This window comes from Echinops telfairi, unplaced genomic scaffold (assembly GCF_000313985.2).
Source record: "Echinops telfairi isolate 266 unplaced genomic scaffold, ASM31398v2 ScPeMD7_9;HRSCAF=40, whole genome shotgun sequence".
NCBI classification, from domain to species: domain Eukaryota; kingdom Metazoa; phylum Chordata; class Mammalia; order Afrosoricida; family Tenrecidae; genus Echinops; species Echinops telfairi.
Genome location: NW_022103906.1, coordinates 91,237,029 through 91,263,321, shown reverse-complemented (window position 1 = coordinate 91,263,321; position 26,293 = coordinate 91,237,029). Strand labels below are relative to the sequence as shown.

Here is a 26,293-nt window from a genome sequence, read left to right as displayed (position 1 = left end):
ACTAAACAAAGTTTTAGGCCACCCTGCCTGCCATGAACTCCATCTTCCCCACTGTACAATTGTCCACAGCACAGTAATTTTTAGGAATATACAAGAGGACTTCAGAAAGTTCACTGGCAAATGAAATTAAAGCGTAAAGAAATTTTTCCACGAACTTCTTTTTGAATTCCATTCATATTTGCCATCTTATTATGTATCTAACGGTTCCAAAGTTAGATAATTAGTCTTGCCAAGTGTGCTTTGATTACATATGTTAACTCTAGGAAAAGTTAGAAGGCCTTAAAGACGTCAGAAGGCCGCTGTAGTATCTTTAAATTTTTTTTGTAAATATAAAAGTTATCCAAAATAAAATTTAAAACATTAAGTATATGAAAGGTATAAGGTCACACTCTTAATAAAAAATAATAATTGCTTAGCCAATAGCACTTAATACTTGAAATAATTAATCATCCTCACAATACTACAAACGTTATACTCTAATCACCCGTACCTTACGAGTAAGAATGGTGAAGAACAGCTAAGAAATTTAACCAACATCGCACCTCTAGCAACTGAGCTCTAGGGTCAATGCTTTCCTGTAAACACTATGCTGCAGAATCTCCATAGCAACTGGTTAAAATACATCTGTTTTTAAAACTAAATTGTTTGCTTCATTTTAAAATCACTTTATGATAAGGGAAAAAAAGGCAGAACTGAAAAATCTAATACATTTGGAATGTGTAACAATGTAAGCATCAAAGAATGCATTCCTCTTATTTTCCAGAAAGCACCACAACCACAATTGTGAGAACTGACTTAAGATTGAAGAAATGACACCTTTGTGCTTTAAAACAAAAATAGCCAAGTGGAATATAGACATATTTAACAATGACAAAACTAAAAGCAGGTAGCTAATAAAGGTACACCACCTGTGATAAAAATAGAATATCCAAAATTTATAATATTTGGTTACAGTTTACTCTTGTTAAGTTCATGATAACTTTGTTTTTAATTTTTTTTGAGACTCTACATGGCAAAACATACAACTTTCTACATGTATAACTCGGTGACATTAGCTACATTCTTCAAACTGTGGAAACCTTGTCACACGCCTTTTCTAAGTTGTTTCCCCACCAATAACAAAACTCAGTGCTCCCTAAGATTCCTATCTAATCTTTTGAGTTGCTGTTACCAATTTGATACCACATAGAAAGATCTTAAGAGAGCACATGCTGAAGGCAGGTGCGCTTCCCTGGGCAAGCTAAACTACTGTTAGTTTTTAGAAGGCTTCGGGAGCTATTTTAGCTTAAGGTTTATAGATTTATTTAGGATAATTGTTTCAAGGTTTATCTACTCCCATGAAGAGTCACAGTCTCAAAGTACTATAGGGAGAGCTCTGGAGGATAGCTGTGAGGCAGAACTTTTTGGAGGGCAATGGGTTTGGTTTGGGTTTTATCCTTGATTCTCCTTTTTCCTCTATTGTTCCAAGTGGATAAAGATTGTAAGACCATAGCCACTACTCAATAACCTGAAAAACAAAACAAAATACTAAACACCTCATTAGGCTACTTCACACGGGGACATCCCATAAAATCACTATCCTAAATCACCAAATCAAAGAATCAGTCCCATGAGGCTTTTGGCTGCACATAAGCATCGTCAACAGCATTTCTGATTTGCTTTCCCTGATGTCCCTGTTGAGAATGCTTCTAGCACACAACTTTTGCCAATTCAGCTTTTTAGAGGTAGACAATTATTGATAGCCATTGAAATAACCAGCTGTGCAATCCAACCCTTAATCAATCTGATATTTCCCTCACTGTTAGCCCCAAAAGTCCCCCTTCCTACTGCCCCTGGATTCACTACGAAGCTCTGGTCTTTCCCAGGTATCTTCTTGTCTTTTTATATCACTTATAGGATTATGGTACCACAAAAATCGGTATTGCAGTGAATGCTGGCATGTGAGTCTGGTTTCAGTCTCTACTTTCAAGTCTTTTGAGTACAAATCCAGGACCGGACTTGCTGGGAGTTCTATTTTTAGTTTTTAGAGCAACATGACTTTTTGTCTAAGAATTTTATATTTTCAAGGTACATATTTAGATCCTTAATCCATTTTGAATTTTGTTTTGTATGTGGTGTGTGGTACCTATCCCGATCCATTTTCATGAGGAGACCAGTTTTCCCAGCACTGTTTATTGAAAAGACACTTCTTACTTCCATCACATAGACTTTGTATCCTTGTGGAAAAAAAAAAAGGCAGTGGACCATAGATTTCTGGGTTTATTTCTGAACTCAATTCTAACCCATTGTTCTGGATGTTTTTTGTTCTATCAGTATCAGGTTGTTCGATTAGTGCAGCTACAGAGCATGTTTTACAATCAGAAGTGTGACTCCTCCTGATTTGTTCTTGTCTTTCAATACTGCTTAAGTTACTTGGGGCCTCTTGCCACTCCATATATAGTAGAGGATTAGTTTTTGTACACAATTATTTCAAAGTAGTAATATAAAACACAAAATGATATATATCCATGGAACGTTCCTAGCCACCCATAATCATAAAATTTGGTTCAATAAAAGTTCATTAGTCCAAGGAAGTTAAATGAGCTGGTGTGGTTCTTCAATTTACAGACTTTGTAACTCCTTTACAAAGACTAGGGGGAGTATGAATATAGGCGCAGAGGCCTCCAACAAGGTGACTGGTCAGTTCTGCTACCCCTGGGCACAAAGCAAGCCAACTCAGAAGGAGGAACAGAGACACCCACAATTTTAAAGAAAAAAGGGCTACCAACCGGTGGTCCTTCCAGTTCTCCTAAGCAATATACCCCCCAAAACAATGATTCCGAATATTTCTATTTTCTACCTACCCTCTCTAGCAGATATATGGTATACCTAAAGAGCTTATCGCAATTTAACATTAGTTCTTGTGGCACGTTGGTTCTACAGACTAACAACAGGTCATTCAAAAATACTATAGCCTCAGACATTGCACAACTATTGTGCAAGCCAATTCTAGAAATGGCAGATTAAAGTCAAATGCTTATCTAAACAATTGTCAGAAGACAACAATAAATGCTCTCTAATCTGAGATTCTATCAGGTTTTTTTAATCATTTTATTGGGGACTCATACAACTCTGATCACAATCCATACATACGTACATTGTATATCAACCACATTTGTACATTTGTTGCCCTCATCATTCTCAAAACATTTGCTTTCTACTTAAGCCCTTGCTATCAGCTCCTCATTTTCCCCTTCCTTTCCACTCTTCCCTCCCTCATGAGATTCCATCTTACAAAAAAGAAATAAAATAAAATGAGAGACAGTAGCCTTTTGCTTTATACTAACAACTTAGAGTATAAAAACTGTTTTTTTCTGTATTATAAAGAAATAAAGAATGATAAACATATATAATTACATTTGTAAATCAAATTTACATCTCTAGATATAGACCTACAAGAAACTATTTGATATTAAAAGGACCTTAGACTTTCTTTTTCTTCACTTGGATAAAAATATATTTTCAATACTAAGAATAATTCAAAATAAGGAGTTCATCAATCTTTCTAACTAAATGAGACCAGTCCGAGCTACACAAACTAGTAAACCTCTGTAAATCTCAGCTTTCTATAATGCCAGGGATAATATCAAAATTCTTTGGGCAGCCAGACATAAGTAAGTGGCAAATATGTTGTAATTATTCTGAAACTGTGGGTCATCATCAAGACTAAAGTTCCAACGGAGATGTTGTAATAATAAGGTAGAGATGAGTTTATTCTTAGAGGAAGGAAAAATGCTAAACTAAATTACCGTATATATACATGTATAAGCTGAGTTTTTCAGCACATTTTTTCCCAAATTTGTCTCTTTTTTAAAAAATTACTTTAATGGGGGCTCATACAATGCCCATCACAATCCATACATAAATCCATTGTGTCAAGCACATTTGTACATTTGTTGCCATCATCATTCTCAAAACATTTGCTTTCTACTTGAGCCCTTGGTATCAGCTCATTTTTGCCCTCCCTCCCCATTCCCCCTTCTCCCATGAACCCTTGATAAGTTATTATTATTTTGTCCTATCTTACACTGTCCAATGTCTCCCTTCACCCACTTTTCTGTTGTCCGTACTCCAGGGAGGAGGTTATATGCAGCAGATCCTTGTAATCAGTTCCCCCTTTGACCCCACCTTCGCTTCACCCTCCTGGTAATACCACTCTCACCACTGTCTTGAGGGGTTCATCTGTCCTGGATTTCCTGTTTCCAGTTCCTATTTGTACCAGTGTACATCCTCTGATCCAGCTGGATTTGTAGGTAGAATTGGGATCATGATAGCTTGGGGGAAGAAGCATTAAAGAACTAGAGGAAAGTTGTATGTTTCATCGTTGCTACACTGCACCCTGACTGGCTCGTCTCCTCCCTGCGACCATTCTGTAAGAGGATGTCCAGTTACCCACAAATGGCCTTTGGGTGCCCACTCTGCACTCCCCCTCATTCACAATGATGTAATTTTGTTCCTTGATGCCTGATACCTGATTCCTTCCATATCTCATGATCACAGAGGCTGGTTTGCTTCTTCCATGTTGGCTTTGTTGCACCTGAGCTAGATGGCCACTTGTTTACCTTCAAGTCTTTAAGACCCCAGACACTATATCTTTCCATAGCTGAGCACTATCACCTTTCTTCACCACACTTGATCATACCCCCATTTGTCCTCAGTGATTGTATTGGGAAGGCAAACACACAATATGATTTTTCCTTCTTTGGTGCCTGAAACCTGAATCCCTTCAACACCTCGTTATCACACAGGCTGGTGTGCTTCTTCCATGTGGGCTTGGTTGCCTCTCAGCTAGATGGCTGCTTGTTTACCTTCAAGCCTTTAAGACCCCAGACACTGTATCTTTTGATAACTGGACACCATCAGCTTTGTTCACCACATTTGCTTATGCACCCACTTTGTCTTCAGCGATCGTACCAGGAAGGTGAGCATTATGGAACGCCAGTTTAATAGAACAAAGTGTTCTTGTATTGAGGGAGTACATGAGTGGAGGTCCAATGCCCATCTGCTACCTTAATACTAAACCTATAAATATATGTATAGATTTATATCATCATCATAAATATTTTTACATATGTACATGCCTGTCTTTAGACCTCTATAAATGCCCTTTACCTCCTAGTTCTTTCCTCTATTTCTTTGTACTTTCCTCTTGTCCCACTATCATGTTCAGCCTTCATTTGGGTTTCAGGAATTCCTCTCAGTGACATTGTCCTTGATCAAGCCCTGCCAGACCTCTTACACCCTCCTTGCCACTGATTTTGGATCACTTGTTGTTGCCTTGTCCCTGGCTTTGTTAATACCACTTCCTTCCCTTCACCTTCCCCTCTCCCATGTCCCCCTGGAACCGTTGGTCCCATTGTTTCCTCTTCCAGATTGTTTATCCAGGTATGCTCCCTTCTTGATTCGCTCCGTTTTGGGGGGTTCAGACCGTGCTGCTTCCCCACCATGTGACACCAGAAATGTCATTGGTCCTGTGTCGCTCTGTGTCCCATTAGCTCCCAGCAGGGACGTCATCCCTGAGCATCGTGGCGCAGCGTGGGGCCCAGTCCGACCCTCTTTCTCTCCCTCCCTAGAGGGGGAGGTGGGTGGAAGAAAGAGGTGTTAACAAACCCAGGGACAAGGGAACAAGTGATCCAAAATCAGTGGCAAGGAGGGTGTAGGAGGTCTGGGTGTGGCATTCAGCACATTTTTAATGCAGTTTTTGTGGTAAAATTAGGAGCCTCAGCTGATATTCAGGTCGGCTTATACTCGAGTATATACAGTACTCAAAATAAATATGAAATAACTTTATATAATAATTTTATATAAAAAATAAAAATAATTTTATTTTTCTAATTTAAGGTGTTCAGCATAGAACAACACATCGTTGTTTATAAAGAAGATGAAGTTCAACTGACACACTCACTTACCAAGCTTCAGGCAGTAAAACAGAATACTCATGTGGGGAAGTGGTCTCTGGAAAGTTGGAAAGAATTGCTAGGCGATGAGGCAGCAAGTCTGCACCATGGTAAGTGAAGAGAATTTCTAGGGCTTGTACATTACTTTCCTGTGGAAAAAAACAAAGGCAAATTTCAAATGTCAACTTTAAAGAATAAAAGACTCTATTTGTATGACAATATTCAAAAGTATTTTTTCACGTAATTATAGGTAAGAAGTGACTAAAATTTTCCTGATTTTTTCTAGTCTATATCAGTGTCTCAGTCTAATTCTGTAAAAATTATTTTTAAAACTCAGAATTATGAGCAATTAAAAATATCGTTTTGTCTATATCAATACTACAAACTAAAAGAAGACATGTAATGGTATATGCAAATAATATTAACTGCATGGCTCAAGGATTTACAATGTCAAGAATCAAAATGATTTTACTTTTTAAAAAGAAATTACCCGAGCATAAGTCCTTGCTGAGAGTACAATATTTTGATTTCGGAACTTCTTAAAAAATTCAGCATCATATCTCTGTTCAGATGCATGAGGCATTCCTAAGATTTCCTGGGGGGAAACAGTGATTTAATGAAAAGACTTCCAAACTTGGGCAACAAGACAATATTAAAATGTTTTACTATGCCTGGCTAAATAAATAGGCTTGAGATAATTTATTTCCACTATAAACTCTTAACTAGAACTACATCTGCACCCTTGTCTTTTCTATAAAACAACCATACTCATAAATGTATTTCTTTTTAATCCAAAAGTAAATAAAATAGTAAAAATCAAAATTATAGTACGACAACCAAAATCAACTGCTTGGTATAAACAAATAAGTAAAGATGAATCATGCATGCATAAGAAGTTTGATACAAGATGGATAACCCTTCATAAACAGTAACAGGAGCAATAGGTCACTGAGGGTACAGGAAGAGAGGTGGGGAACAGGGAGCTGACAGCATTGATGACTATATAATTCCACTAGATAGGATCGAAAACAGAATTGTATGTTAATGCATATATTGGATGTGTAAGATATGGCAAAAAATAAACAGATGGCTGGATTGGTGAATAAATAAACAAAGAAACAAATAAGGGTTCCTGGGGGGATTGGTAGGGGAGAGATGGAACAGATATCAAGGAGTTCAAGAAGAAAGAAAATGTTTTGAAACTCATTGTGGTAGCAATTGTACAACACTGCTTAATGTGACTGAACTATGAAATGTTATAATGTCTATAAGAGCTCCCAATAAAATGATTTTTTAAAATAATAATTTTGGATTTATTTTACTATTGCCAGAGTCATCTGTATGAAGTGCAGATTAACCAACCATTCATAAACTCACCAAATGTTTACTGAGTGTGCACTGTATGCGAGAGGTACAGTGACAGGCACCCTAATACAATACCCTCTCCCTGCCCTCAAAGCAGCTTCAACCTAGTAAGAAAAACAAATAAGAAAACGGAAGCAGGTATGAGGAGCCACCTAGTAGAGATGTCAAAACTGGCTCTACAAAGGCAGAGAAAACTTAGATGTGGCACCCAAGCAGAAACAAGAAAGGAAAATAGGAATTAACCATGGAAACGGCAAGTATAGGTCACTCTCACTGGAAAGTATGACTTAAAGGCCAAGTCTGTAATGTTTCATGCTGAATCCCAGAAACCTACCATATTGCCTTTCACATGATAAATGAGCAATAAGGTTTTCTACTTGAATTCTCTACTGAGAAAAGAAAGAAGAATGAGGAACTTTGCAGAAGATTAGTGAAGGGGGCTAGTGATTTAAGTTCAGCAGAAAATATTTGTAACTTAGAACAATAGCACATGGAAAGAGTCCCTGGAGCACATGTTTAGCATTCAACCACTAGCTGACAAGGTGACAACTGAGCCCAACCCTGAGTGACGTCAAGAAAGAAGCCTGGCAATCCACTTCCAAATGCAGCGAGCCGCCTCGGCCGCACCCAGAGCGCCCAGAAGAAGGAATCTACTTGACAACAGCGACAAGTAGGAGACACCCAGGGGACAGTGGGATATACAAGCTCAGGGTGCTAGAGGAAATTATTATCTAGATATGATTTCATTATTAATAAGCATGACTATGATTCCTAGAAGGAGTCTTGGTGGTATAGTGGGAAACACTGGGCTACTATGTAGTCCAAGGTCAGCAGTTCAAACTCATTTAGCTGCTCATCTAAGAAAGATGAGTCAGAAACCCAAAGGGGCTTTGGTGCTATAGGGATGCTATGTGTAAGAACTTACTTAATGGTACTGAGTCTGGTGGTTTTGTTTGCTTGATGACTCCTAGAGAGATTAAGTAGCGTGAACTGAAAAGGGCTTTAAAATCAACATCAATGGTGTATGTATGGATTGTGATAAGTGTTGTATGAACCCCCAATAAAATGATTATAAATAAATAAATAATTTTTTAAGAACTCAACATCATTGAAAGGATGAGCAAAGAGAAGGAAATACATCTGAAAAGTAGATGAAAAAGGAGCCAACGAAGCGGTGTTGATGGCAGAGTGGGAAGGGAGGTGTGATTCAGTGCAAACTCACTGAGATAAAATAAGGAAAGCTGTCCTAGGTTAACTAAACTGTCCAAAGTTCTTTATCTCCTTGTCTCCAACAATCATTTCTTTTATGAATTTCAGTTCTATATCCCATGGCCATTCTCTGGGACGACTCAATGTTGACTATCCAACTGGGTGGCCACCTACTCCCATTTTTCCAATTAGCCTACCAGAATGAGATTTGAGCCATTCTTCAACTTCACTGAGGCATATAATCTACTTTTTTGGGGGGGGAGGGGGGGCGCAGATGGGGGGCCTTTCATCTCTCCTCTAAAGTCTGTCATCCTTTTTAAACAGTGTAACATTCCTGGTCCATCATTATAACAGGATTTATTTATTTACTGCTCCCCAAATAAAAAAAACCTCAAAACTTCATCCACACTCTGGATCCCAATTCTATTCAATTCTATAGTCATGCAACGTTCTCTTCAATAAATCATTTGAGATTCAGAAGTACTACCCACCTCCATTAATCTGGCAGTGAGCATCACATAACTGGACGTGCCGTTTACTACATGCTTCCTGTAAGGCTGAGAAACGACGGCCACAGAAGGAGCACAGACTAAGGACGTGGCCTCCAAGTGACGTCAAATTCCAATAGTTAGAAATGTATTTTAAGCCCCAGGCAACTTCGGTTAACCAGGATGTTAAAAAGCAGTGTCAACTATGTCCATATTTTGAGATGCTCCTCACTGCCACTTCCACCCTTAACAGAATCTGATTTGGTCTTGGAGCACAGGGCTGCTATTGAAATGCTCCCCAGAAACACCTATGTTTGTGTTCTGAAAGATCCAAATACAGGGTAACTTCATAAAGTATTAAATGGCTTAATTTTGTCCTTAATTAGCATCAAAGTCAACTAATCAAATTCAACCCATGAATAAATCAAAATAAAACTACTCTGATATATCCATATTAAAACTCGGCCTATAGGGAAATTTGGTATTCAAACTCAAATTATTACCATCAAGTCAAAACTGACTCATAATGACCCTATAGTTTGTTTACTAGAGGTAGATAGATATATGTTATTAGCTTGAAATTCAAATGTCGACAGTAAGTGAAAAGGACTATAAATCCAGGAAACACAGATGCCCTGAAGTAGCTAAGGCATTTCTACCCCTAGTCTAATAAAGCAATTTCTGGCCTTTAATTCTGAGTGGGTTTGTTTGGGGTGTTTTGCTTGGGGTGATAGGGGGGCGGGAAGGCACTAGAATTCTCACCAAAAATGGTATCCAAGAGAGCGGAAGCTGTTAAACTGTTTCATCAAGGATTGATTTTCTTTTCCCTCACATTTCTTTCCAATACAAGATTATCAGATATTAGATCAGCCATAGCATTCATAAAGACAGTTGAAATGAACTGAATTGGTTTGATTAAAATTATTCCTACCTCATATGTTGCAAGTCGATCTAGGTAGGTTAATAATTTCAATCTACAGCGGCAAAGTTCCTTTTGTTCCAGTGTTAGCCTGTTTTGAATTAATTATATTAGGTCATTTGTATTTACATAAAAAGCATGTTTCACTAGGAGTTAAAGCAGAATAAAAATCATTAGCATTCCACTGAGCGCCTGATTCGTGGAATAGTACCCAAAAGCACAAGAATAAAATAAAACTAAATGTACTTAAGTTGATGAAATAATTAAAGCAATTATTACCAATAAAGAACACACTGAAATGACTAGTAATTACAGAGAAATTACTTTACCAAATGAACAATCATAAACCATTTACTTTGAAAAGTTCACTAATTTAAGGAGTTCTCGTCTCTTCAGGAGCGCCTTTTCCTTTGTACTCATGGCGGGCTCTGGCTCCTCGGGGGAAAGTTCTTCATAGGGGAAGTTGTCAAGGTCAACTTCACCAGCTAATGTAAATCTGCAAAGCAGCAGCAAAACAGAAATCAAAACAGATTCATAGATTGCAATTTTTTTGAGTCCCATTTTAGACAGAAACTTTTTAAGTCAAGAAAAGAAAATCTATTTAGGAAAACCTAAAAACGTATGAAGTTACATTCATCTAATGTAAAGCAGATGATGAAGAAAATGTAACTAGAGTTTCCAATTTGAGTCAATGCTACTGAAGGTCTTAAAACGGCAATGCATGTTGATTTCATTTTGATCATTTATCAGATATACTATCAAATACACCATGAACTATATATTTCAAAAGAAGTTCCAAATGTCCAGCGAGCAGAGGCTCTGGTCAAATAACTATCATTATTATTAACTGACATTTCCATGGTGCTTAAAGTGCATGAGATGCTTTCCCAAGATATATAATTAAATCACAGACAGTAATTCTGTGGATTACAGATGAGAAACGTGAAGTTTAAACTAGTAAACAAACCCAAGTATCTGCCTTAAACTCACAGCTCTGAAATAGCCAGCATTTAATAAGTTTTATATAGCTTCGTCTTTACTTGGCATTATACTGTTATAAGCAAATATTGTCAACTTATAGGAAAGAATGCTGGGAGCTCAGCTAAGGAAGCACTGATCAAAAGCAACTGTTTCAGAATCTAAAAACATAAAGAAAAGTTTCCCTCTGCAGTAAGTGCCTTGTCTCACAAGTGTTCATGAAGTCCTAGTTGCTTGTCTTTCTGTGACCCACCTGCCGGCATCTGCCCCTTCCCCGATTGCTCGGAGAGCCTCCAGATCAGTGCCTTTCAAGCCATACTGAAGCAGTTCTTTCACAGCATCCACATTTTCAGGAACTCTTTCCAAACACTCATGAAGAACCCAGGATCGTTTTTTGATTTTACTCTAGATACAAAGACAACACAAACAGAAGCATTAGGCTGCAATGGTTTGTAAATTGTGGGGAGAGACTCCTTATGGGGTCACGTCACTGAATGTGCGGGCTGGGAAAAATCTGGCAACAGTACAAGGTCCCTGAACATGCAATGACCAAACATTACTTCATAAGCGCATAATGAATCGGATGCATTTCTGGTAATGCTTACCCATGTTGCAAATTTCTTTGGTGAAAAAGGCGTTTGAGAAGCCCTGCAAGAGCCCCTAACAATACCTATAAAGTGAGGGGGGAAGTCTGGTCACAGGGAGCTGCTGAAGCTCACCCAGAAAAGCAAATTCCTCAGTTCTAATTAGAATGGGGGTATGGACTACTGTGACTCCAACTATTCTCTTTCTTTTCTTTGGCATCACACTGAAACAAAGCTCAGTGCTCTCCTTTGGAAATAAAAAAAGATATTTCCAAGCTCTTATCATGGTTTTAGGCTTGCATTTTGAGTATGTAATAGAGCAGAATATAAAGAAGGGAAATACGATATGTCTATTGTAATAAGCATTTTCTACTTAGTGTTTTACTCTGTATCAAAACTACTAAGATATAGACATCAAGAGTATTTACTTGAGAATGAAACCAATTATACAGTACAGATTATAATCTCATCACACACACACACACACACACACACACACATACACACACACACACACACACAAAGCCACGGCATGTTGCTCTGTGGGGCGCTCGGGGTTCTAATCCTCCAGCAGACTGCTTCCTTGGGCTACATTCAAAATCCCTGATGCGGCCTCTTCTTAGCAAGAATCTGTATAGTTACAAATGTAAAGTACAATTTGGCTCATATCCTATATTCCTTTAGACATCCCACTACATCAATTCTTTCTTTAATTGTCTCCTACACTCATTTCTCTATGGCCTCTTACGAGTCCAAGTCATCACTGCCCAGCCCTGTGCCCCAGCAAGGTTTCTCCACTACCATTCTCCTTCCTCTCCAACTCATCTTCCGCACCACCTTCCTCTGCAGCTCTGTAGTCAAAAATACACAAGAGCTTACCATTATCCAAACGATTTTCTTCTTAAGTCTGAAAAGTCCTATGGCTTCAACATTTTGTCAGTATCTCTTATTTCCCAATAACTATTGTCAAATGTCAGCTCCCACAAATTGGCTTACTTACAGATGTCATTTATTCATAAGTATGTGCTGATGTGCTGGACGCTGAGCTCTCCAGAACACAGCAGTGAATAAAACAGATTTAGTCAACAGCTTCACAAACAATGCTCTTCCTGGTCGTCTATCATTTCTCCTACATCTACATCTTCCACCTAACTCTAGAAGACCATTTTACATATCTTCAAATCCCTACTCAAAACATCTTCATTATGTAAAGTATTCTTAAACCACTGCATGGTATCTTCTGAGTAAGATTAGACACGTCCGAAAAGCAAAGGCCATATTTATGCCTCTCCGATAGCCCCTCATTGTTTCTAGCATGTTGTTTTGGTTTTTAATCTTTAACTCTCTACTTATTTAACTGAATTAAATATTTCTCCCAATAAAATTGTGCTTAAATTTTTTTTAAATGTGCTTGCTTTCCCTCTCCTAAAACCTATTCTCTGTTGTGTGTGCTTACAAAATTCTAGTACCTGGGTACACATAAGTCTCAGTTTGCTAAGTTAGAAAAGAAAGGTAAGGATTGTTGTTCTGATTTTCTAAGGAAATTCAAGCAACTTTCTCTCTTTTTTCACTCTCATTTCAGAACAAGAAGTTAAACATGTAAGGACTGAGGGGTCAGGTTCTTTCTTTGAGCCGTTTACCAGAAACATCAGTGACAGATGGTAAACGTGTCTACTTTGATGGCAATTCCTGATATCTTACCTATAAACACAATTTACCTTTCTATTTGGTTGAAGTACCAACTTTTTCCATACAAATTTTACAGAGTATGTTTTTTTGTTATTTGTAAATTAATTACTCCTGGTAAAAATCACTAGCTAGGGGATTTCTAACATTTTCTTAGACTTTCTCTAAATGCAAAAGTTACTTTCTTTTTAAGTGTCAGACCAGAAAGGTGCATGTTTTTTCAAAGCCTTCTATGAGTACAACTGTTTCTTCATGAAGGTGCCAAGGACCAACGCAAACAGATTACACACAACTTTAGTGAGAAGGACGGGAGAGGCGTGGTTGCAGGATTTGAGCAGATTTGGGACATTTGAGAAAGCTGATATACCAGTGATATATTTGTTATCTCTCAATTCTATAGGCACTCATCAGGTGTCTAAACCTGCTTTGCAGTAACATTTCTCCCTGGGAGCTAACACAAAATTAAAGTTGTCAATAGGGAATGCTGGGAAGTCACTGAACAAGAAAAGGTCTCCATTTCTGGTCCTGGTGCGCTTTGATTCTTCTCTCTTGCCCATCAGACAGCAATGTACATGGGAGACCACCCAGGGATGTGTACTTCAATCCCCACTTCCAATCTCTGCGGAAAAGGTCCCATTAAATTTCATTGGCGCTCCTGTGGGCAAATGCCCAGTGAACAACACGGGCAGGTAAGTGGGAAATTTTGCCCCCAAAAGCAGCCTGTCTGCACTGGTACTTGATTCCGCTCCCCACGCCACCCCCCACCCCTACCCATGGTTCTTTATCTGCTAATCTTGAGCTACAAGCATTCCTATGTGGAGTTCCCTGCTTGTCGATCCCTGGAGTTTATCTGACCCTCAATTTCAGCTCACAAGTACCCTAGCAGTGGGCTTACAGTTTGCCCATCGAGCCATTTCACTGCCTGTGAAGCTTTACTAGTTGCAAACGCACTCGGGCCTAGGGCCTGAAGCAGCCCCAGGAACTCCTCCATCCAGTGTGCTACAGTCCTAGCTGCCCCAGTGAGGCTTGATCCCAGCCTTGGGGAGGAGACCCTGCATTCTACTTTGTCTTTACGAGTTGCCATCCCTCCAGGGCAGTGAGTTTTTTCATTTGGGCTACGCGCCCTGCAGCCCTAACATATTCTTTAGAGTGCTCTGTATCCCATTATAGTCAATCCCTTGTAACTAAGATAATAATTCTCTTCATTACAATTTTACCTATGGAAATGACAGTGATGTCTGGCATGCAACTAGAATCTGCTGTTGGTAAAAGAGGTAAGTGAGGGAGCCTAGGCTGAGCCAGCAGGAGCCCAATTATCATTGAATGTTTACTGATGTCTTCGGCATCAAAGTTCAGGTACAAAGGCAACAGAACCTAATCAGACATTTTTCCCAGGGGAGTAAACCACATTTCTTCAGCTGCAGAAATGCTAGAAATGGAAAATGAAGATCTATAACAAGAAGATATACCATGAATTTGAATGTTAACACGTTAACAACATATCTAAACATACCAAATAATTCTGAATTGAAGCGATGTTGACTGCTGATTTCCTCCACTGCCTCTGATATACCAGATCAGTATCCAGGCCGTACGTATGCGCCAGAGACAATGCTTCCTCGTATTCTTCACTTTCAATCTTTAGGCAATGAGATGGAAACAGAAATGTCATCTTACAGAATTCTTCAGAGGGTCACTACATGATGCATGAACAGTGATGAACCTCTGAGGCCTGCTGTACAGTCCCATGGACAACATGGAACGAGAAGTGAAACATTTCGAAGAGCTGAGGAAGCAGATTATTTCTTCTAGCAGTTTACCAGAAACATTGGCTAAGGGCTTTCAACCTGTCTAGTATAAAGGTCTCTCACGATACTTCAGTATCAAAAAGCTAGTTAGGTTAAAATGTGATATCATTTGATCTCCCTTTTGCCCAATTTTACGTTTGTTCTAGCTTTTAATATTTTCTGCTTTCATTTTTTAAAAATCATTTTGTTGGGGCTCGTACAACTCTTATCACGGTCCATACATCCATCCATTGTGTCCTCTGCTTTCTTTTTTATTGAGGCTTTTATCTGTTTTACTTTGTTATTCTTGAAATGTTTTGGGTTTTTTTAATGTTTTATTTTTCTTCTGTATATGAAATCCAGAAGTCAATTTATAGAGGGAATAACTGGATTAATGCTTCCATGGGGATAGGACAAGGGAGGCTGGGGGGAAATGGAGTTAAAAATTATGAGGATAACGATGAAGAAAATGTCCTAAAATTGACTGTGGTGATGATTGTACAACTCTTCTTGATGTGATTGAGCTACTGAATTACAGGATAAGTGAATTATATGCTAAAAAAAACCCGTTACAAATAAAGTAAATAAATCCAAAAAAAAAAAGCTAGAATACACAGTGGTGGCCAATGTTCGTCAAGCATTAGAAAACAGGTGACCACATGTCAATCCTTCTCCTCTGTCATCTGAGTAGACAGATTTAGAGTTCAAGGCCATGTGAAAAGGCGCCCCGGCAGCACAATCAAGTGAGCACCAGACTGCTGTCCAGCACCACCTTGGAAACCTACAGAGTCACAGTCACTAAGCTTTGGGGTCAACTCAATGGCAGTTCGGTGTTTTCTTTTTTTGGTCTTGGGTTTACGTTTTTGTTCTTTTGCTTTTGCTTTTACGCCTAAAGTAGATCATCAGTCTTTAACCAATTCTTAAAGTGAATTTATTTTTGTCCACTGTTTTAACTTCTATTACTTAGCTACAAAGTCCAACATTCTCTTCAATTTTTAAAAAATAATTGATATTTCCAATACATTGATGATTTCACAGCCCTTCATTAAACATCTTTCCTGGTTTCCCAATTTAAAGATTGATGCCATCAAACTTTGATCGTAATGTGACACTCTCACCTTTCTCTGATAAAGTTCCTCTGGAGTTGTGGATCGCAAACTTATAAGGCGATAGTTTTTAGTAATTGTTCGTGGGCGTTTCCGGGGTGGTGCAAACCGCTCCATTTCAGTCACTAAGTAAAGGCCCTGTTTTACATAACCAAAGTACCGAGTCTTCGCAGAAATCTCACGATCAGAGTCAGAATCCTCCTCCCCGTCATCTTCTTCCCCACATCTAGTCTCTAGCCGAGATCTTTTGGGAGCAAGTTTAATTTCACACTAAAAAGTTGACAACGGAGATGTTAAATTAGTAGTGAGGAGCTAAAGAGAAACTTTCAGAAGCAAAAACAAATATATATACCTATATATTTTTTGATTCTGTGGTTTAATAAATCAGTTACATCAGCAATGTGATTAAGACTACCATGTAATTCCAAGGGCCCACATAACAAACATATACATCAACAATTTCAAAATTATGCATATATGTTATAAACTCCACATCTCTAAAACAAAAGCTTTTTTAAAAAATCATTAATATGGCCCTGAAAATGTGTGCCTTATAATAATTTTAAAGAAATAAAGGGGCTGAGGCGATTGAATTCTTAAACTTTGATGTTTCTCTACTTGCTATGAAAAGATGATTATTTAGAATGACTCTCTCTTCCTTTTAAATATGTCTAACAGCTTCAAAAAAAGTTTTGAATCGGAATTGGCTTATATTTTAAGCCATAGTTCTTTTTCAAGAACATTTTGAGAATCATTAACAAACTTTGAGATAAAACAGTGGTGAATCTGCACAGACGTGAAAGTAATACTACAGAATGACTTAGAATAAGACTAAAAATAGGTGCACAGTACTGGCTTCTGGCTTCAAGCCTTTTGCCATGATAAGTAGGTTCTTATTCCTCTCGACAACGCAAATTTCCTGGAAACACATTATAGACTATATTTCTTAAGTAATAATACCAATATCTTAAGATGACAGAGGAAAAAGATCTATAATTTGAATGAAAATGTTTTATAGAAAGCAAAGTAATTAGACATTTACTTCATTTTTTACCATGCATTTTTACATTTTTTTCTAAGCAATGTTTTTTTCCCTGTGATTCTGTATCCAGTATGTCATTCCATTCATAAATTTCAATCTATAAACACAACAGTAGATCTAAGAGTGACTACAGAAAAGAAAGATGTTTCTGTTTGGGGGAAAATACGAGTCTGCTCTCAGACTCACTGATTGCTTTAAAAGGAAAACCTTACCTCCAAACTTAAAAACCCCCCATCATGGGCAGCAGTGACTTGAGGTGATGGCTCAAACCACTCACAAGACTTCCCCAACAAATTCTTCAACGTTGTCACGGAGGAAACAGTCAAAGCTCCAGAACAGCGAGCCAGAGTAACTGCACTCTCTGCCCACCAACTGACATCAATCAGCGGGTAAAAGGACTCTTTATCTAATGAGGGAAGAAAACGGATACAGGTGCTTCTGGATTGTGGTTAGATACAGCACATTTAGTCTAAAAATCAATTTCAACACGATATTCACATACGTTATTTGGGCCATAAAGATGTATGAGTTCCTGGATGAGGCAAACACTTGAGCACTTGAATACTTGTCAAAAGATGGGTGGTTTGAGCCCACCCAGAAGCACCTCTGAAGACAAGGCTGGAAACCTGCTTCCAAAGTTCACAACCATGAGAACTCAATGGAGCAGTTCAACTCAGAACACCAGCGGTGGCCATGAGTCAAAAGGGGCTCTATGGCAATTAACAACATTCATCACTCACATTTTTACTCAGTTATAAGGTCCAAAATGGCAATTCATTTAATGAATATCTACGTACCAGTAGGTTGTCCTGCATAGTCTAAGGGCCTAGGGATACCTCAAAAACCCTCTGCTGCTGAGTCCATTCTGACTCTCAACAACCCTTTAGGACAGGTGGAACTGTCCCCATGGGTCTCTGAGACAGTAACTCTTCACAAGAATAAAGAGCCTCTTCTTTCTCCTACAGAGCAGCTGTTGGGTTTGAACTGCTGACCTTGATACAGAGGTTCTCTTAAGAAGCTATATATTCAGGAGAGCGAGATATCACTACTTTCAACAAAGGAAGGTGAAATGGGCTGTGTATAAAATGTATGTATTATAAAGGTTCCAGATGCTTCTGAAAAATGTTCATCTATCACTTTTCAGCAAAACAACATGGAAAAGTATACCCTTAGAAAATATAAGAGAGAGAGAGAGAAGAATTTCCAGTACTGATTTCGTCGGAAACTTGCAACTCAATAGGAAAAAACTCAATAGGTCAGAATGAAGTTTTAAGGATAAAAATGAAATGTTTCACCACACTAAGGCATTCAAAAAGAAATGGCATGACATTTGTTCTAATTTTATTACTTCCTGTATACTTTATTTGTTCCACAAGAATCTTATATTCTTTAGAGGAAGCACATACAACACTAAGCCATGTATTTAAATATATATGTACGCCTTAGACTAAAAAGAAATCGAAAACAAGAGTCCCACCTAAATCGTTTCCCCCTCCACTCCCTTAAAAGCATTGCATATACTCTTCGAGCACTGTGCGGCAACTATTTCCCCCAAGTGCACTGGAAAAGGACTACACTCGGCAGCTGGAATTCGATGTATCAGTTTAAGCTGGTTTCGGACAGGGAGACCTGCTATTTGCACTGGGCTGAGCAAAAGTCCATCATACTGACATCTGACCAGAGTACCCATAGATATTTTATATTCTGTTACCTAGCAACCTCCTTAATTGTCTTACAAGGTTTTAATTGTATCTCAAGTAATTACCATTTTAAAACCCACCTTTTATTTTTTTTCTCTTCTCAGTAGAAAGTCTCCAGTCAGGATTAAGGTCATCGAAGCCTGGCTGAAAATGAGAAATGTATACATAACTGAGACAATCCCAGGAGAAAACTGGGAGAAAATTCATCAAGACCGACAACTTTTTAATAAACGTAAAACCTAGAGATGATGTTTTTCTTTGATCTATCAATTATATCTAATTGTAATTCACCTTTCTCCCTAACAGTCTTAAAAGGCTGATTGTTCTTGCACTGCCAATGTGCATATGCTGATACTGTGAAGCAGTTTAATGAACAGGCTAACATAAAAATAGCAAGACATAAAGTATAACCTTGGCACAAATGAAATCAAGATAGAGGAAAAATTCATTATAGACACACACATGGACATACATATACTCTGAGAATAAACACTATTTTGTTGTCAATAAATGCTAGTCTGAAAACAGGTCCTAGCCCCACACTAGGAAACTAAAAATCATCCCTCCAGCCCTTAGCTCCCACAGTGTTTAGAGATGACTAGGTAACCTCTAGGCAACTTCTCAGATCTAACTTCAATGACCATAATTGTAACTAAGTAAAAAATATAACCATGCAATTCTCAAATTGGAAACGTTCTAGTCAATCTCATGTCAACAGTATCACACCCAAGTTTAAAAATATGACACATCAAGGCCTCACAAACTGACATCAAGTCAGTCAGTCAAACTCTTAACTGAACAATAACTACTTAATCTCCAGATTTACCACAGAATAAAGAAAGACCAGACACAAATAACTTGGATATTAATTTGAAAGCTTAAATTTGATGAAAGGTATGATATAATAACTAAGTCAAACTAAAAGTGCTTTTTCACGTAATACATTAGAAACAAATATTTTATTATCATTCTATCAGTGTCTCACAATTTAGAGAATCAAAATAGACATTTATATCACTTAGATGTAAGAGAGAAGGAACATTTCTTTAAGCTCTATCAGGAAAAGAAAATTATCAAAGAAGGTCACTTATACACCATGGCTGGAAAGGAAATCTTCTATTTTATTTAATTATAAAAAGATAATACAATAACAAAAATAATCAATACAATTAAAATATTATTGGGCCATTTATAAGGCACTTTAGAATTTTTTCAATGCCTCCAAATTACCAATTTACATGTGCAAACAGCACTTTCTGCATACCACCATTTAATTATATGATTACACCTGTGTATCCAAAATTATATTCTGGAATATATAGGGGAATGGAATAAACCTGTAAGTCCCTCAGAGGCCCTTTTCTTGGGTTTCTTGGACAGTCTGGCTCCTGTCCACTGCATGGCAGGCTAAGGAAAAAGCTGGTCTCCAAAATCCCCAGGAGAGGTGCACTTGAATGTGCACATGGATGTCGGCAGGCATCCTTCCTCTTCTGGAAGAGGTCGAAATGGGTGGAAGGTTTCAGATGCTGTATATTCAAATTAAGGCTCCCTTCCTATATTCAATCTTTGGCACAAAAATGTGCATAGAAATATTCTGTTGCAGAACTTTTGGAGGATGCCATCCCGCAGAGTGATACATTATAGACGGAACTAGCAGATTGAGCCCTGCACCTTCACTCACTCATACCTATCTACCTACCTGTAAACCTACCTTGTACTATACGAAGATTTAACCCGAGGAGGGCGGGACTGTTAAAGTTGTAATGCATTAGGCAGAGAGTATTTACACAGGGGAGTACCAAAAAAAACCCGAGAATTGCGCTGGGCAGAGTGCAGCTTTCATAGTACACATTTTTCTGCTAGGTGAGCATCTAGCAACTTGCTCTGAGTTAGTGCACTCAGTGGCATTGCCTGGGAAGGTTCGATCTGGTCACAGTGAATGTTTTCACAAAAGCAGTTTCGTGCAAACAACGTTTTTGTGATGGCTGATTTAAGGGAACAGTGTGTGGCTGTGAAATTTTGTTTCCTGCACAGAAACAATGTCGCAAAAACTGGTGATGTTGAACACAACTTACAAGGTCAGTATTATGGGGAAAACGCAAGTGCATTTGGAGTTCATTCCTTTAGGTCAGACTGTTAATCAAGCTTTCTATTTAGAGGTTCTGAAAAGATAGCCTAACCTTGTGCAACAAAAAGGCCTGATTTGTGAAAGATGGACAGTCGGGGTTGCCACCACAATGCACCTGCTCATGTAGCCATCTCAGTGCACCAGTTTTTGGCAAAAGATAGCATGCCTCTCTTGCCCCACACACCTTAATCACGGACCTCGCTCCAAGTAACTTTCTTTTATTTCCAAGAATGCAGAAGGACATGAAAGAACATCAATTTGATGACTTAAAAAAGGTTGAGAAAAAAATGAGAGAAGTTCTGCCAGCCATTCAAACAGATGAGTTTTAAAATGTTTCCAAGAATGGAATCTCAGATTTGGCACATGTATTAAATGTAATAAAGAGTACTTTGAAGGGGATAAAGTTGTTTTCTAAAAAAAATTTAAATAGCTTCAGGAAAAAAAAAATCTGGGTTTTTGTGGGGGGGTAACCCCTCATATAAGACTCACTGGCAGTTAAAGAGGGTCAAGGTGTGCAGCTATGGTCTAGGAGAGAATACAAGCTAGCAATCCCAACAGTTGGGTTGTCAGTGCTTCAATAGATGACCTGCAGAAAGATGGGTAAACACCACAATCAGAGAGTCCTCTTGCTCTACAGTTTCTAAGCTGAACATTACTGGAGATTGTTAAAGGGCTCTTAGCATTCAAACCAGTAGACTCTAGAGGCAGGAGGGGGAGTGTTAGGGAATGTGGTTTGAAAGGAATTATATGGGGTTAAAAAAAAACAGTAAACAGAACTAATGAACTTAAAAGAGCTCATGGGCAAAGAAAAAAACTAGTCAATATAATAAATTATTGATAATGATGTGTGGCCTTGAATTTAGCAATGGTTTCTTAAATATGGCTAAAATAGCATATGCAACAAAAGAAAATAAATTAGACTTCATCAAAGCTAAAACCTTTGTGCATGAAAGGACATTCTCAAGAGGGTGAAAAAATAATGTGTAAAAACATTTGCAAATTATAATCCAGACTATCAGATGGCTTCAAAAAGTTCATGGAAAAATGACATTGAAAAATATTGAAAAACATCCCACACAACCCATTTAAAGTTGTTTTATAGACAAAAAGCTTAAGCGAAAAGGAGTTGCTCCCCAAAGGTCCACGAAAGAGCAAGTTATAACTAGCCATGTCCATCAACAGGTCCTTCGTAAGAGAAGGACATTAGAAGGCTATGGGAATAGACATGCATAGTGAGGAGCAGCTACGTTGCATACACCCACATGTACGCCCACTCAAAGGTTGGGCATGTGCAGTAAGGACCAGCCACATTATATGTCCCATGCTTACTCAAGCACATCCACTAAGAATCTACCAATACACACCATCAGGCCCTGCAGATGGATGTGTGTCCCTTTGGAGGAGCCTAGGAAGGAGGGGTGGTACAGACAGTAAAAGCACAGCGTTTGGCTTTATTTTTTTTAATCATTTTATTGGGGGCTCCTACAGCTCTTAACATTCCACACATCAATTGTATCAAGTATATTTGTACATATGTTGCCATCACCATTTTCTAAACATTTACTTTCTATTTGAGCCCTTGATAACAGCTCCTTTTTTCCCTCCTTCCCGCACCCCCCCCATTACCCATGAATAAATTATAAATTATTGTTTTTATATCTTACACCAACTGCTGTCTCCCCTCACCCACATTTTTGTTCTTCATCCCCCGGGAGGGGGGTGTGGTATCCATCAATCATTGCAATCAGTTCTCCCTTCCTTCCCCCACCTTCTCCCTACCCTCCTGGTATTGCTACTCCCCTATCTATTCCTGAGGGGTTTATCTGACCTGGATTCCGTATGTCATGAGCTCTTATCTGTACCATGTACATGCTCTGGTCTAGCCAGAACTGAAAGGCAGGCCTGGGGTCATGATAGTGGGGGGTGAGGAAGCCTCAAAGAACCAGAGGAATATTGTGTGTTTCATTGAACAGTGTTATACTGTGTTCTGATTGACACATCCCTTCCTTGTGACATTTCTGTGAGGGGATGCCCTATTGCCTACAGATGGGTTTGGGGTCTCTGATCCAAACTCCCTCAATCTCAACAATGTCTTTTTGTTTGTTTGTTTGTGTTAGGTTTTCTGGTGCTTGTTACCTGATCTGTCAACACCCCATGATCGCACAGGCTGGTGTGCTTCTTTCATGTGGACTTGTTGCTTCTCTACTAGATAGCTACTTGTTTAACTTCACCCCTTTAAGAGAGCAGATAATCTCTTTTAGAGCCGGGCACCATCTGCTTTCTTCACCACATTTACTTATACACCCATTTTGTTTCAGAGATCATGCTGGGAGGGTGAGCATCACAGAATACCAGGTTGTTAGAACAAAGTATTCTTACTTCGAGGGAGGGCTTGAACAGAGGCCCAAAGTCCATCCAATTCCTCAGTGTATTGCCATACAAATATATGCACACAGGCCATTACCTCTATTTTTATTAATATATTTACATATGTATATACCTATGTTTATACCTCTAGCCATAACTTTGCTTCCTAGATTTTTCCTGTTTCCTTTTACCTTCCTCTTGACCCACCATCATGTTCACACTTCTTCTGCCTCTTAGTAATTCCTCTCAGCTAGATTGCTATTGTTCCAACACCCCCAGGATCTCTATGTTCTCCTCATTGTTACTTTTAATTCCCTAGTTGTTCCCCTGTCTATGGTGTTTGCTCATCGTTCCCTTTCCCCCACTTCTTCTACCCTGCAGGTCCCTCCAGAACCGTCAGTCCCATTGCTTTCTCCTCGGGCCTGCTTCCATGACTATCTTATGTAGGTAGTCAAAAAAACAATAAGAGAGACAAAACAAAAGATTAAATAAAAAGAAAAAAAGGAAAAAAAAAACTAGCAAAAGAAAAGCATACATAATTCCAGGTTTGTCCACCGACCTTTATGATTATCTCCCCACCGGTCCTAAGGTTCTAGACTGCCCCTCCTTGGCTTCCCTTTTTGTGGATCCACTACCCCTCCTCTCCTGATCTCTCCACGTGGCCCTCCATGCAGGCTTTTCAGAGAACCCTTCGTGCCTGTCAGAATGTACTATTAGAAGCTTTACTTTCACTCAGAATAATTTACTTTGACTTGCAGTCGTGCTTCTGCCGTGTGAAATCTTCATGTGCCAAAAAGCAAGACCCGAGGAAAACCAGGCAAGACCCTCACCCCTTGTATATAAAAGTCTGACAGCTTGAAACAGCAAACATTTCATGTTAAAGTGTGCTAAGAACTTGAAGAGATTTCTCCAAGAAGATAAGAGCTCAAAGGTCATTAGAAAAACATGAATATCATTAATCTGTAGAGAAACGTGAATCAAAACCAAGTCCCACCCACACACTGGAATGTAGAGAGAGGAGGAGAGGAAGGAAGAAGGAGGAACAGAAGGAAAGAGGGATGTGAAAACGAAAAGCTGCATCAGCAAAGGACTGGGGATTCTATTCCCAGAATCTCCCTAAAAGAACGGTGACCAACTGCGTAGACAAAGACGTGTACACGCGTGCTCACAGCAATAGTACACACACATGCGGAAGGTGGAAATAACGCAAAATGATCCTTCAACAGATACACGATACAGAAAAATGTGACATGCCTGTGCAACGAAATATTATACAGCCATAAAACATAAAAAGGAAAGTGCCAGTGCATAATTGATGCTCAATATATACTTACTATCAAAATTATTTTACCATGACATGAAGTTCATTCACATTAATTGTCCAACGTTTGGGGGCATATGAGGTTGGGGAAAGTGATTGAAAAAGAAATTTTATTTTATTTGGATCAATAAATGTTTGTAGAAAGATTTATCTTTAGTCATGAAGTAGAAATACATTACATAATAATTTAAAATCACACTTAAAAAAGTACGGACGAATGCTATAACATGGACGAGCTTCAAAAGTATATGTTAAAAACTTGAATATCACTAATCTGTAGGGAAATGCAAAAATACAAACCAAAACCACTTTCCACCTACTTCTATACTAGGATGTGAAGGAGCCCCGCTGGTTACCCATCGGGCTGCGATCCGCACAGTTTGCAGTTTGAAACTACCATGGGAGGAAGACTGGGCTTTCTACTCCGTGAACAGTCACGGTCTCGGCACTGACTGGATGGCAGTCAGAGTGAGACACTAGGACCTAAGGAAATGGGGAACAAAGGAAGGAGGAAGGAAGAAGAGGAGGCCAGAGGGAAGCAAAGAGATTGGAAACGACACAATCGGGAGGAAAGACTTTGCTTTCATCGTCAAAGAGGACATTTCAAGAGCTGCTTTAAGGTACAATGCAGTCTGTGATGCAGTTGTTTCTATCCATACACAAGGAAGTCCAAATGGACTACACCTGTGAGAAACAAGACGGGAGAAACTCGATATTAGCAGCTAAAATCAGGTCAGGTGCCAACAGTGAAACAGAACACCAACTGCTCATATGTAAGTTCAGGATGAGGCAGAAAGAATTTAATCAAGTCCACCACATCCCACACATGACCTTGAGTATCCATCTAAATTTTGAGAACATCTCAAGAATAGATTTGCTGGATTGAACACTAATTGAGATGTGGGACCTATTGAGCTGTGAAAGGGCATCAAGAAACCATTCATGAAGACAACAAATGGTTATTTAAAAGACACAGAAAAGATTGAAGTGGATGTCAGAAGAGACTCTGAAACGTGCTCTTAATTGTAGAGTAAGGCAAATGGAAGAAAGAATGAAGACAAAAAGTTGAATCGAATATACATAATAATGAAATGTGCACAGCCCTAGAGTTAGAAAACAAAAAAGAAAAAACTCAATTATCTTACCTTAAACTGAAAGAACTCAAGAAAAAGTCCAAGCCTCAAATTATAATATTGAAAGATTCTATGGGCAAAATATTGAATGACGCAGGAAGCGTCAAAATAAGATGGAAAGACTATACATACAGATTGACAGTACCATAAAGAACTAGCAAATATTCCAAAATTCAGGAGGAAGCATACAAGCAAGAAACAATGGTACTGAAGGTAGTTCAAGATGCACTGAAATCACTAGCCAAAAACAAAGCTCTAGGAATCGATGTAATACAAACTGAAACGTTTCAACAAGCTGATGAAGCACTGGACACACTCACTTACCTATTCCAGTAAGTTACAAAGACAGCTAAGCACATGGCCAACTGACTGGAAGAGATCTACATGTGTACCCATTCCAAAGAAATGTGACTCAATAGAAGGTCATATTTCAGAACAATATAATTAGTATCACAAGCAAGTAAAAATTGTGTAGACAATTATCCAACAATGGTTGTAGCAGTTCGGGGAGCTGCCAGAAGTTCAGGCTGGATTCAGAAGAGGA

At 38.6% G+C, this 26,293-nt stretch overlaps 1 protein-coding gene across 1 annotated transcript in view; it reads right to left on the bottom strand.

Annotated features, from left to right (window-relative positions):
• Window positions 1-26,293, bottom strand: part of NBAS (NBAS subunit of NRZ tethering complex) — a gene marked incomplete at its 5' end in the record, with an annotated part of 394,305 nt that overhangs the window by 267,144 nt on the left and 100,868 nt on the right. Inside the window, 9 exons of the mRNA XM_045286598.1 lie at window positions 5,949-6,085; window positions 6,427-6,531; window positions 9,930-10,008; window positions 10,273-10,413; window positions 11,149-11,300; window positions 14,679-14,804; window positions 16,071-16,328; window positions 17,313-17,506; window positions 18,881-18,944. Of these exons, the coding sequence (XP_045142533.1) occupies window positions 5,949-6,085; window positions 6,427-6,531; window positions 9,930-10,008; window positions 10,273-10,413; window positions 11,149-11,300; window positions 14,679-14,804; window positions 16,071-16,328; window positions 17,313-17,506; window positions 18,881-18,944 (1,256 nt within the window). The remainder of the gene's footprint in view (window positions 1-5,948; window positions 6,086-6,426; window positions 6,532-9,929; window positions 10,009-10,272; window positions 10,414-11,148; window positions 11,301-14,678; window positions 14,805-16,070; window positions 16,329-17,312; window positions 17,507-18,880; window positions 18,945-26,293) is intronic.